The sequence below is a fragment of the Odocoileus virginianus genome, chromosome 26 (assembly GCF_023699985.2).
Source record: "Odocoileus virginianus isolate 20LAN1187 ecotype Illinois chromosome 26, Ovbor_1.2, whole genome shotgun sequence".
Classification (NCBI taxonomy): Eukaryota; Metazoa; Chordata; class Mammalia; order Artiodactyla; family Cervidae; genus Odocoileus; species Odocoileus virginianus.
In genome coordinates, this window is record NC_069699.1 from 5970898 (window position 1) to 5984414 (window position 13517).

At 44.8% G+C, this 13517-nt stretch overlaps 1 protein-coding gene and 1 non-coding gene across 7 annotated transcripts in view; one reads left to right on the top strand and one right to left on the bottom strand.

Annotated features, from left to right (window-relative positions):
- Positions 1–12304, bottom strand: part of UBP1 (upstream binding protein 1) — a 65481-nt gene extending 53177 nt beyond the window's left edge. For 3 of the 6 annotated variants that reach the window (XM_070455315.1, XM_070455314.1, XM_070455313.1), the window contains exon 1: positions 11974–12304. In XM_070455315.1, the coding sequence (XP_070311416.1) occupies positions 11974–12281 (308 nt within the window). In that variant the 5' untranslated portion in view covers positions 12282–12304. Of the gene's footprint in view, positions 1–9378; positions 11187–11387; positions 11902–11973 lie in introns of those variants that run through there. The other 3 variants (XM_020903353.2, XM_020903351.2, XM_070455316.1) reach the window with 3 other exon arrangements.
- Positions 2667–2775, top strand: LOC139031354 (U6 spliceosomal RNA). The gene has a single exon (XR_011483828.1). It is a non-coding gene; the product is annotated as a U6 spliceosomal RNA (small nuclear RNA).
- Positions 12305–13517: the final 1213 nt, after the last annotated feature.

Below are 13517 nucleotides of genomic sequence, written 5' to 3' on the forward strand. Positions count from 1 at the left end.
ACCCCATGGACTACAGCCCTCCAGGCTCCTCTGTGCATGGGATTTCCCAGGCAAGAACACTGGAGTGGGATGCCATTTCCTCCTCCAGGGGATCTTCCTGACCCAGGGATCGAACCCAAGTTTCCTGCATTGGCAGGTGGATTCTTTACCACTGAGCGACTGGGGAAGCTGCTTCAAGAGGGTGAGAACTTGTGATCTGAGAGCAGTATCAGTGGTTGTATGAATAAATTTAATGGGTCTAATGATGGCAGAAGGAGGGTAACCAGGGAGCAAGTGAAGTCTGGATCTGAGATTACAGGTGGGTCGCATGATGGGTAAATAAAGGTCTAATGTGTGACCACAGGACTGAGTAGCTGAGATGACGTCACTGTAAGAAAGACACTCAAGGAACAGAAGTGTCAGGCTGCTGGGAGGCCCATTTAAATATCTTCTGAAATCACCACAAATGAACAGACTAGCCGTGTTCCCTCTGACGGTGAGCCAGGATCTTGAATTTTTAAAATAAGAAATGCCCCCAAACCAAATGGCTGCAATCACGGAGTACCTGGTGACAATCAGTGGCATGAAATTCAGAGCTGGGGGTCTTGCAGAATAGGAGACAGAGAGAACAGTCCGGAGGTGGCTGTGAGAAGCCAGAAGGATCCCTCCCCAGGCTCCTGGTGCAAGAGCAGGGCTGGGAAAAGAAGCCCCCGGCAGCTGAGAGGGTCTCACGGGAAGTGTCCTCAGATAGCAGGTTTCCACAAGAAAAGGGCAGGGGAAGACAGCGTGAAGAGACAGAGTCGGCTACACTAGCTTCCTAGGGCTGTCATAACAAAGAACCAGAAACCAGGGGCTTAAAACAGCAGCGGTTTCCTGTCTCCCTGTTCCGGGGCCGGAAGCCGGAATCCAGGTGCTGGCCGCGCACTGGGAGGGCAGGCCTCTCCCGCAGCGTCTGGGGTCTGGCGGCGGATGCGGGGGCTCTCAGTGTAGGTGCGGCACTCCAGGCCCACGGCCAGCTCCTTCCTGTGTGTCTTCGGTATTGCCCGTGTGCGTGTCCAGATTTCCGCTTTGCATAAGGACACCAGTTCTCCTCAACTAGTGCCCACCCTGATGACCTCATTTTCACTGGGTTACCTTTGCGAAGTCCTTATTTCCAAATAAGGGCACATTCTAAGGCATTGTTGGGGGGGGTGCCTGGGACTTCAACATATCTTTTTGGGGGATACACAATTCAATCCGTAAGACTGACCGTTTAGGAGATTTTTCTGATAGACTGAGAATTCCAGAGAGTAAAATGGGAGAATTTTAGAAACTGGTCAGAATGGGGAGCTGGCTACAGAAACCAGCAAGCGCAGAACACCGTGCTGAACACAAGAAAAGGAGGGTCCTGGAAATCTGGAACTTCCCCCAACCCCGAGAAACAAGAACGAGGCGCAGGGGCTTCCCTGGCTCGGAGGGAAAGAACCCATCTGCCAGTGCAGAAAATGCAGGTCCCGGTTTCCTGGTCCGGGAAGATCCCACACACTGGGCAGCAACTCAGCCCGGGCGCCACAACCACTGAGCAGAAATGCCGAAACTGCAGAAGCCCGCGTGCCCTCGAGTCCGTGCTTCGCAAGGGAAGCCACCACGAGGAGCCCGCGCCGTCGCAACTGGACAGCAGCCCCTACTCGCCGCAGCCTGACCAAGGCCCTCACAGCAACAAAGGCGCAGCACTGCCAAAATTAAAAAATAAAAGGGTCAAGTGCACAGAAGGACTGGTCCAGCGCGCCCTAAAAAATGAGATGCACGTCTAGGAGAGACGGATCAAAAAGAGAAGGCACTGATAAAGATGAGTAGAAAAGATGTAACTAATGATATAAAAACTAGTTAAGATGAGAATATCACTAACAACTATAGGAACCTATTTGAAAATATGGATAAGATGAACAATTTTCTAGAAAAGTAACACCAAAACTTTAAGACATAAAAAACTTTACGGGAGTTCTCTGGTGGCGCAGTGGATAAGAACCTGTCTGTCAGTGCAGGGGACACGGGTTCCATCGCTGGTCCGGGAAGATCCCATATGCTGCAGAACAACGAAGTCCTGTGCCACAGCTACTAAGCCCCCAGTGCCTAGAGCCTGTGCTCCCCAAACGAAGTCACTGCAGTTAATAGCCTGTGCACCACAATGAAGGGGAGCCCTGCTGGCCACAGCCAGAGAAAGACCATGCAAAGCAATCAACAGCCAGCACAGTCAAAGCAAATAAAACCATAAAGACATAAAAAGCTTTAAAAAAATGCTGCAGAGACTGATACTGTGGTTAAAAATTTTCCCCCAGAGAAAACTTTCACAGGAGTTCTACCAGACTTTCAGGGAAAGGTCCTATACAAACTATTCAACAGGACAAAACCCGAGGAATTAACCTTATTCCTTATGAAGACTTATGCAATTGATACATCAAAACTAGGTACAAACAAAACTAGAAAAGAAAGTGAAAAGCTCAAGTCAGCCATAACTATAGATGCAAAAAGCCTAAACGGAGTATTAACAAATCAAATTCAAGAGTGTAATGACAAACCATCATCTAGCTGGGTACTTCCGAAGAACACAAGGATGGAATCCAGAATCTGCAAAGAGGACAAAAGATCTAGAACACTAATGGGCCCTGGATTTATAACAGAATGGCAGTGTAAAGAGGTGAGAGACAGTGCGCACTTCGGCAGCACATAGAGACTAAAACTGGAACGATACAGAGAAGATTAGCATGGCCCCTGTGCAAGGATGAGACGCAAAGTCGTGAAGCGTTCCACATTTGTTACACAGACTGCAGTCAGTCAGAAAGAAAAACACCAATACAATATACTAACGCATATATATGGAATTGAGAAAGATGGTAACGATGACCCTATATGCGAGACAGCAAGAGAGACACATATTTAAAGAACAGTCTTTTGGACTCCGTGGGAGAAGGCGAGGGTGGGATGATTTGAGAGGGTAGTGTTGAAACGTGTGTATTATCATATGTGAAGCAGACCGCTGGTCCAGGTTCCATGCGTTAGAGAGGACGCTCAGGGCTGGTGCCCTGGGATGACCCAGAGGGATGGGATGGGGAGGGAGGTGGGGGGGCGCTCAGGATGGGGAACACATGTGCATCTGTGGCTGATTCATGTCAATGTTTGGCAAAAACCACTACAATATTGTAAAGTAATTAGCCTCCAATTAAAATAAATAAATTAAATTAAAAAATAAATATTTTCAAATGGCAAAAAATAAAGGTGAGAAATAAACAGTCTTTTTTTTTTTTCATTTATTTTTATTAGTTGGAGGCTAATTACTTTACATTATTACAGTAGTTTTTGTCATACATTGAAATGAATTAGCCATGGATTTACATGTATTCCCCATCCCGGTCCCCCCTCCCACCTCCCTCTTCACCTGATCCCTCTGGGTCTTCCCAGTGCACCAGGCCCAAGCACTTGTCTCAATATATGGAATTTAGAAAGATGGTAACGATAAACAGTCTTTTCAAAGATATTAGGTAAACTGCAGGCTCATACAACGGCAACTGCAACTAACAGGCCTTCTCTCATACAATACCAAAAACAGAAGGAAAAAAACCACAACTCTAGAGATTGTAAACTTGAGTAGGGAAAGACTATAAATGAAGAGGCTGGTCAATATGACCATATCCAAATCAAGACCTCCTGTTTAAAAGCCACCATAAAGAGAATGGGAAGGTGTCACGGAGTAGAAGAGAGTTACCTGTGGCATATATGTGTAATCAAGGCTAGGATCCAGAATATACAAAAGACTACAACAAGAAAATAAACACAGGCTTTCCTGGTGACCCAGTGGTTAAGAATCCTGCCTGCCAATGCAGGGGGCACAGGTTCAATCCCTGGTCTGGGAAGATTCTGCATGCCGTAGAGCCGCTTGCCCCATGTGCCACAACTACTGAGGCCTGGGCACCCTAGAGTCCATGCTCCATAACAAGAGAAGCCACGGCAATGAGAAGCTGCACACCGCAGCTAGAGAGTAGGCCCCACTTGCCGCAACTAGAGAAAAACCCCCACACAGCAATGAAGACACACACAGTCAAAAATAAAAACAAATAAAAATGTAAATACCTTTAAGGGGTGGGGGGGAACTGAATGGAAACAAAGGTGCTGCCTTCAAAACCTGGGAGAGAAACTCACAGATAAATATATAGCTACGAATGGATTAGAAGCACACCAAAAACAAAAGGAGAAAGCACCTAACCAAAGACAGAAAATAATCAGAGTAATCAAAACAACAGGAAAGAACCACAAAAATGAAACAGAAAACACAATAAAGAAAAACAAAACCAAAATCTGATTTCTTACGAAATACTAGATATAGACAAACTTCTGAAATAGGTCATGGAAGAAGGAAAACACACAAGAAACACATGGAGTGAGAGAAATGGTGTAATCACAAATATTGGAGAGATCAGTTAAAAAAAAAATTTTGGAAAAAAATTCCCACAACTAAGATAAATTGTGAATTTCCTATGTTCATTAAGTAAATTTTAACAGGCAAACACCCATGTAGCCAAAAATAAAATAAAATCATCTAATCCAGATTGTCTTTATAAAAAGCTTTATATAAAACCTTGAAGAAAAAATTAAGTCCCATGCTCAGATGGTAAAGAATCCGCCTGCAATGCGGAGATCTGGGTTCGATCCCCGGGTCAGGAAGATCCCCTGGAGGAGGAGATGGCAACCCACTCCAGTAATCTTGCCTGGAGAATCCCCATGGACCCAGGAGCCTGGCAGGCCCTGGTCCATGGGGGTCACAAAGAGTCAGACACGACTGAGTAAGCACAGCACACAAAAATATTTAGCCCAAAAAAAGAAAGTTATCCAGTTCACATGAAGCCGACACAGCCTTAATGTTTTTTTAAAAGGACAGGCGAAAAAAATAAATAAAAGGACAGGCAAGCCAAAAAAAGCAAGAAAATTGAGGCTCAATCTCAGCTAGGAACAGAGACAACCTATTTGAGAAACTTTGGAAGCATTCTCTCTAATCAGTAAGTAGACTAAAGACTCAAGTTCTTGGTGTTTCTAAACAACACTGCAGTGAAGTCTAAGGCTTATCCCACACTAAGGCAAGAAAATGAAATGTAAAGATTACACACGAAGAAACAAACCCATCACTATTTAAAGATATCAACTAGGATATCTGAGCCCCTAAAATTATTAGAACTAATAAGTTCGGCAAGGTCCTGCAGAGAAGAGCGAGAGAGAAAAAGAAAGAAAGATAAAACAACAAGAAGAAAAAAATACAGCATTCACATGTGATTTTCCTTCTATCCAGAAAAATCACCTTCCACCTTGAGAAGACTTCTCAGTTATTCACTGGTGAGCAGCCAACAGATGCAGTGGAAAGAAGTGGAGGTCAGACCCCCAACTTCAAATCCTATTTCTTCCCTTTGCAGAGCTCTCTGAACTCTAAGAGTAGGTTTGTTTTTAATTCAGTAGAAAATACTTTAAATATCCACACTCTAGGCACATATCAGATGAGAAGTTCTCAAAGTATGGTCGTAGAAATCCTGGAGAACCTGAGATTTTCAGGGGTTCAGGAGGTCAGATCTATGCTCAGAATAATACTAAACCATTATTTGCTTTTTTCACTCTTGACATTTGCACAAAACTGATGGTGGTTAAAGCTGCAGGTGCCTTGGCATGAATCAACGCAGTAGCACCAAGCTACACAAGCAGTCATTGTATAAAAACATTAACTTTATTAAATACTGGTCCTTGGGTAGGTATAATGTATTTCTGTTGCACACCTAAGTGCCATGGTTTTCTAAAGAAAAGGTTTTTATGAAACCTATCTGTGAATGGATTAAGCAGCTTCTCTTACAGAATATCATTTTTACTTAAAAACTGACAAAGTATGATTATTCACTTCTGAGTATTTGACAGAAATTTCCTCAAAAATAAAGTGAGCCCTTTATTTCAAGGAAAACAACTATGACAGCATTTGTTACCAGTGACAAAATCTGCACCCTCCTTCCACCACGTGCTTTCTCTGATGAGATGGTGGTGATACTAAGGAATGTGATTTTTTGGTATTGCATAGCAAAAAATGAGAACATTGAGATTTGCAAAACTCAAGAAATCATTATTTTCCAAATGACCAATACTTGCACATTTAAAAGTATACAGGTTCAGAGACCCAGTCAAAGTTCAAAACAGACCAACTGATTCTAATGTAACAATACAAAAAGTACATTGACACAGTTTCAGATTCCACATTGCAACTTTAAACTGCCTCTTGTCAAGTGCTGATATGCTGGTATAGTATCAAAGAAGAATGCCCAGGATAATCTGAAACGGCTATTAAAATAATCTCTCCTTTTCCAACCACATTATCTATGTGAGACTGAACTTTCTTCATTTATGTCAACCAAAATAGTATACTCTACCTGCAGGTAAGAGAATCCATCTGCTTTACTATGCCAGACATTAAATAAATTCGCAAAATTATAAGAAAATGCCATTCTTCACATGTTTGGTTTTGAAAACAAGTTTTCAAATAAAATATATTTGTGGTAATGTATAATGGTTTGTAATTGTTTTCTCAAATAAATTAGTAAAATGTAAAAGTTTCTGATTATGAATGGACTACAAAACATACAGTATGCTATTCTATTCAGATAGACTGAAACAAAGTAATCCATAGTAAAAAGACACCAACAGTGTTCTACTCTCTTCAAAATCATTCTGCTGAATGATAAAGATCCTTTGAAAGCCGAATAGTATTCACAGGTATAGTCTATGTTTGCCTTCAAAAAACTGTCACATGCTTAAAGACGTAACGTTTCTAGTTACTACATATCAGAAGTATCAGTCATAAAAGAGAAGGAAAGGCTAAGGGATTGTCATTTGAAAGAGACAAAAAATAAATGCAATATGGGATCCTAGACAGAACATGGATTAGAAGAAAGGCAATACAGGAAAAAAAAAAAAAAAACCACTGTGAAATCCAAATAAATTTTGTTCTTCAGCTAACAGTTCCGTACCAAGGCAGTTTTGAAAACTGTACTCTGATTATGGAAGTAGGAGATGCTGGGTAAAGTGTAGATGTCAGCTCTCTACACTATTTGAACTTGTAAATCCTAACTCATAAACTCACAAAGTTTAAAACAGAAAGACTCTACTACCAAGATTCAGCACAGAACAGTTTCACGTCCATCTATCAGATATGTTCCAAAACAAGCCAAACAAAAATGACAGACCTTCTAAATTCAGTGACAGAACCTACAACAGCAACAAAAGCATCAAACATCTTTTTTTTCCTTTCCACTGAAAGGAAACATTTAGGTTGTCCTGGCAAACTGTCAAGTGTTACTGTGACGAAACACATCAAATTATGAGACTATATCAATAAAACACCCAGTTTCAAACAACACTGAATGAAGGACACAAACTGTACTGAAGTTACTCTTAGGGGAGTGAGGGGACTGCCCTGATTTTAAAAATTGAACACAATGAAATCTATGGACAAACAATAGGCTATGCATAAATTAGCTGACTGAATGGTTAGTCTACATAAATATTACTTTTCGAATATAAGGTTTCAATACTCAGCAAATGTTTCTCCAAGGCAATCAAAGTATATTATTAGAATCTATCCTTTAGAGCAGGGGTCAACTAGCTACAGCCCAAAGGCCAAACCCAGCTGGCCTGTTTTTGTACAACCAGACCTAAGAATTGCTTTTATATTTTTTAAAAGGTTGTAAACAAACAAAATAGAGTAACAGATATCCTCCGGCCTACAAAGCCTTAAATATTTGCTATCTGGCCTTTTATAGAAAAACTTTGCCAATTTCTGCTTTAGAGTAATGAATTTTATTTAATTAAGTGAATTTGACTATTTTAGTTATTAATTATAAAGTCCAATGTGGACACTATACTCTGAAATATCTTTTTTTTTAAACCAACAATTTACTAAATTCTTTTAATATTAAACCCAGAAAAAGTTTTTGAAATTTGAAATGAAGAATTTTATAGAAATCATTGCCAATTCTGGAAGTAGTCTCAGGTACCACCATAATAAATTTCTCAAATTTCACTGACTCTGAAAACTTCCTATACTCCCAAGAAATGTCATCCACTCCAGAACATTCTGCTTTAGCATGAGACCCACAGAAAACCACCAGCTATTAGTAGTTACATAGTCAAATATATCCTCAGTAATCTTTTATTAATTAACACTGATCACAAAGTTGAAATTTTCCCATTTCCTCCAAGGGTCTATAATCTGACCTCTTAACTTTTTAATCAGTACAGAAAATCTGTCTTCATCTCAAACCAGTTTTGATTTAGTAAATTATTGATAAACTACAAATGTACCTCCCAATTGAGAATATATGTAAAGTACACCTTTTGTTTCAAAACAGATTTAAACCATAGTGAAGTTTTACAGAGCTCAGGTCAATGCCCTTTGTGAAGGGAATTATTTAGTATCAAAAATGTTTTTATGCATAAAGAAATCACATTAAAAAAATTTTCAGATTATTTCTTAAATCTTGAAAATTAACTTACTATAAATTATATATATATTTCAAACCCTTAAGATGGAATGAAAATTATCAGGTAGCCCAAAAGAACTTCCTAGAAGAGTTTTATTGAGTTTTACTTTTTCGAGTCCTTTGGTTATCTGCTCCTTACTTCACAGAACATGTATGACCCAGATTTCAAGTTACAATGGGTTTCGGCCTTCATTCAGTGAGGGGAAACTCGGTCCTCTGTTGAAACGGTACTGCCACTGACAATCACTTTACTAACAATCACTTTAACATCTACCAGCTTCAGTGTACTCAGAAGAACAGAACTGGCCTATGAGCCTTCTAAGGTCTCTGACCATCTCTAGACTCCTGATGCTGTAACTAGATTTTAAAAAATACTTATGACCTGCCTCATTTCAAACACCATCTGCAGCAGCCTATCCCTTATATATAAATGGGGTACTGGCTACACACAGAAGAAAAACACACAGTGAAGACTGCAGTGTAGAGAAAAGGGAAGAAGCAAGGATTTTACCAGAAATTAGCCTCATCATAATCCAATACTATCAGCCTACATTGTTTAATGCAAGCACACATTTCAAAACTGTCAGACCATTGAGAGAAACCACAGGTTTCTTTCATGCTGTCTTCCCCCAAAGCTGAAGCAATCATTTCCTAAAAGAAGTATTTAGAAATACCTCTTGATTTAAGCATTCAAAAAGCACATGCAGTAAGCAGACTTCACTCTGAAAGAAAAATGGAAAGTTGCCTCCAGAGCAAATTTGTATCAAGAAGTCGCTTTTCCAGTAATTTCAAGTTGAGCACCTCAAGTTTACTTCTTGAACTTGAGAGAAATGAAACAGACAAAAATCACAAGCCTTACCTCCCTGGAACTCGGGCATGTCCCGCTTCCCTGATGCCTAAGGAGGCCACTGCCCTGCAGAGCAGAGAGGCTTGGGCACTCCCAGCTCCAGGGCCAGGCATGGGAAGCACAAGGGCCATCAACGGAGGTCTGCAGCAGCCCCAAGCTTTCTTCAGACCTTCTCTAGATCAGGGCAATCTTGGAATCTGCCAAAGCCCGCATTGCAAATGAAGGGCCTTGAATTCACAAGAGGCAAGTAGTCTCCTGGCTCTTCTCAGATTTTGAGGACCCAAATCCAAAAAAATAAACAGGCTCCTTAAAAGTGGTATTTGCCTCCAAAGACACTTGAAAATTCAGAATAAAAGACATACACCATGGAACCACTAACTGAAGGCAAGCACTGGAAAAAGTTTCCTCATGGAAAGTGCTGTTGAAAGGCACAGAATTACAAAAATGTCAGACATTAAAAGAACAAGGCAGTAAAAAGGTTTAATATCAAAATTCTCTTTCTAGGCCACAAACAAAATGTTCATGAGTTGGCTGAAACAAATGGCCAACTATTGAACCTAGTTCTGAAACAAACAGAACTCTAGAAATCTAAAGAAGTCTTTCAATAACAGCTCACAATAGCCCTCAATAAGCAAAGCTCTCAGCAGCAGACCTTCACTAACCATAATTGAGAATAAACACTGAATTTGCCTCACCTGCTCTTTTCTGCTTGCCTGCAAGTCCAGGGTCTCCAGGAGCACCACGGCTCCCGTTCCCACTAGGGAATCAGTGCCTCCAGTACTGCCTACAGGAGTGCCCCTATGACTTTCAGCAGCTCAATTTCCTCAACGACTAAGACAGTTGTTCTAGAAAATAAGCGACCTCATCCACAGCCCTCAGGCTGCACAGCTGCAGAGACAGGAAGTGCCAAGTTCAGGAAGACCTGCACAGATCAGGTCAGGGTCACAGACTGGTGACCCAAGGCTTTCCTCCGGGCGCTTCCACACCCTACAAACCATCTCCACCTTTCAGCTCAGAGTTTCCCTTGAAGATTGAAAAGCTGAATTATTTCAGGGAGTAGTCCCTACCATCCTAGGCCTGCTCTGACCCAGAAGGCTTTCTTCTTTTCATTCTCTCTGTCCTTCCCCTAGAGCTGCAGTGAGAAATTGGACAGCACTTTCAAGACACCAGGCCTTAAAGACCATCTATGGAAAACCTCACTTAATTCGCACTAAGGAAAAGCTGCCTAACCACTGAAGTCTACACTTCAATCGGATCAATGTATAGTATGCAGACTGTTTTTCCATAAAAAGTGCTACAAAATAAAAACAGAGCTACCAAGCTGGTAGGAAAAAACAAGCGAATTTTCCTCAGGATCAAGGCAAGAGACTAAGCTCAGATGTGTTTCATACCTCTCAAAATTAAACAAAATGAATGGCTGCTTGTACAGAGAGCAGAGACTAAACAAACTCTTGTTTTTGTGGTGTAATCAGTGCATCCTCAAGCCTTGTTCAAAAAGAAACAGCCTCGGAGGGTATTACTCCTCAATGAAAAAAACCTCACTTTGAGACAATAAAAAACAACAAAACCTAAGTTAATGTGCTATTTCTCCCATGCGGACACTTCCAGTTATGATATACTTACTATTGGAATAACAAGAGATTAAAATTTGTAACCAGGAAAGACTACAATGTAGAACAGAGTAGGAACTGATACCAAAACCTTGGAGAGTGTTTCCCAACACAAGCCCTACCATTTCGCACACCTTATTCCAGCTGTAAGTGGCTTGTAAATCATTTCCAAGGCGAGGTAGCCCCTTCCCCCAACTCGAGTCATCCTAACAGCGGGGCGTATTTTACAGCAAAACTGTAGCCCTGAGGAGCGGCCCGCCGGGCCGAAGCCTGCGGGGCCGCCCTCCGTCGCCCGCCACCGCGGTGGGCAGAGGCCCGCGGGGCTCCATGGCGCGGGCAGAGGCCCAGGGTCGTGCAGGCCCTTCCCAAGGAGACGGAGGCTTCCGCCCGCCCGCCCCCGGGCACTGGTACCTCATGCTGTAGGCGCCGGCGCCCAGCTCCTGCCCGATGCCCGAGAGGCTGGCGTCGAAGTCGTGCACCAGCCCGGACTCTATCACCTCGTCCATCTTGAGCACCCAGGCCATCTTCCGGCCTCGCCGCCGCCCGGCGCGCGGCGCGGTCTCCGCGAGCGGGGCGCAGGGGCCGGAGCTCCGCGGGCGCGTCCTGAGGGAGGGCGCGGGTGAAGCCTCCGGCGGAGCGGCGAGTGGTCACCAGCAGCGGCCCGGGCGGCGGCCGGGATGAGAACAGCCGGGGCCGCGCGGGCAGGGCACGGCGAGCCCGGCGAGCAGCTGCAGCGGGAGCGGCCGGGCCGCCGGCAGCGCCTCCCTCCCGCGGGCGCCGGCCCCGCGCCTCATGCCGCCGCCGCCGCCCACCCCCTGCGCCGCTAGCGCTAGCGCCGCCGCTGCCGCCGCCCGCCCCGCCCCGAGGCCCCCGGTCGCATCCTCCCCGGGAACGCGCGGGAGCGGGAGCGCAGCCCGCCCGTCACCCTACCACCGGCCTCGACCCCCGGCCCTCGGCCCGCCCGCCCCGGCTCGAGCGCCCCGCCGCCCCGGCCCACCCCGCCGACGCCGCACCGCCGGCCCGAAGGCTGGTTTCTACGAGGCTCCGGCTCGAGCTCGGTCGCCGCTTCCGCCTCCCACGGCCCCGCCCCGGCCGCGGCCCCGCCCCCGCGCTCGCCCCGGGCCAGGCCCGCCCCGCACCGCCCGGGGTTTCGCGGCACCCCCGACACTTAGCTGTGAAGGAACCGTGGGGCAGTGTCGTGCGGCCCCGCCCACACGGCAGGTTCCCAGCCTCCGCGGCCTGGCGGCCTTCCTGCACGCCAGCCCGGGAAGAGGCGGAGCCAAAGGGCCGCCCGTTTCCGCACATCCCGAAAGGCAGGCTGATTGACAGGCAACCTGAACAATAATGGCAAGCGCCTGATCGAGGCTCCCGTGAGTCCCTGTGCCTCTATACTAAACCACCAATCAAAATCTTCTTCCTCTTGGGCGGGTTCTAGGACTGAATTTGCTGCCAAAAGAGAGAATTTATTGGGCCGTACCGAAGGAAGCCGCCCTAAACCCCACTTCTGGAGGTGCTTTGATCTCATGTGGTCTTTGTGGGTAGTTTCTGGGTTTTGCCCACTCTATAGATGGCGAGATGCGTTATGCGTCTTAGCCATTAGCGGACTATTGGCTGTTCAACTCCCTCTCTGGGGGCTGAACGACCCGTTAGGCAGAAAGTCTTGACTGACGTGAGTGAAAGCCAATCAATGCTCCCGAGAAAGGGCTCCGGAAAGTTATCTCGACTACTAACTACCCTGAGCAGTTTGGCGAGCTTAAGTTAAAGGAGGGGTTCGGTTTCAGGCTGTTATGCTATTGTTACTGTTTATGGTTCTGGAGTTCACTGGACATAGGGGTAGTCCCATCCAGGGTCTTTCCTGTCGAGTCAAGGATACCCATATTCATGTCTATTGCTGATGCTGACTGTGGATCCAGACCTCAGTTGGGCTGTTGAAATACCTACACGTGGACTTTCCGTGTGGTCTTGACATACATACAGCTCGGCAGCTGGAATCCAAAGGCAAGTTCCAAAAGACAAGTACGAGAAGTTACTGGTGTTTTAGGACAAAGATTCTTTGCTTGAGCGAACTTGAGTCAGGCTCCCAATCTCCTGTCCTATCTGTAAAATTCAGGTCTGGCAGGAAGGAGTCATTTTAGGAACACTTTATTTCTGTATCTGATCAGATTCCTTAGTCTCCACCATCACCTCGGTAATATCTGATCACTCTCGCCTGTCTTCAACAAGAAACCTATTAGGTGGGCTCAACCAGAACCCCCCTTACCTTTTATGTTTCCTCTTAGCAATTTTCCATCCACTGACCTCTGCCCTTCTCCTTGGCTCTAAATTCCCATTTAGAGAATTTGCTGTATGTGGGTTGAGCTCAGTCTCCTTGGGCTTTCCAGGTGGCGCCACTGGTAAAGAATCCATCTGCCAATGCAGGAGAAGCATGAGGTGCAGGTTCAATCCTTGAGTTGGGAAGATCCCCTAGAGTAGGAAATGGCACCCCACTGCCTGGAAAATTCCATGGGCAGAGGAGCCTGGTGGGATACTCCTTGCACTCAA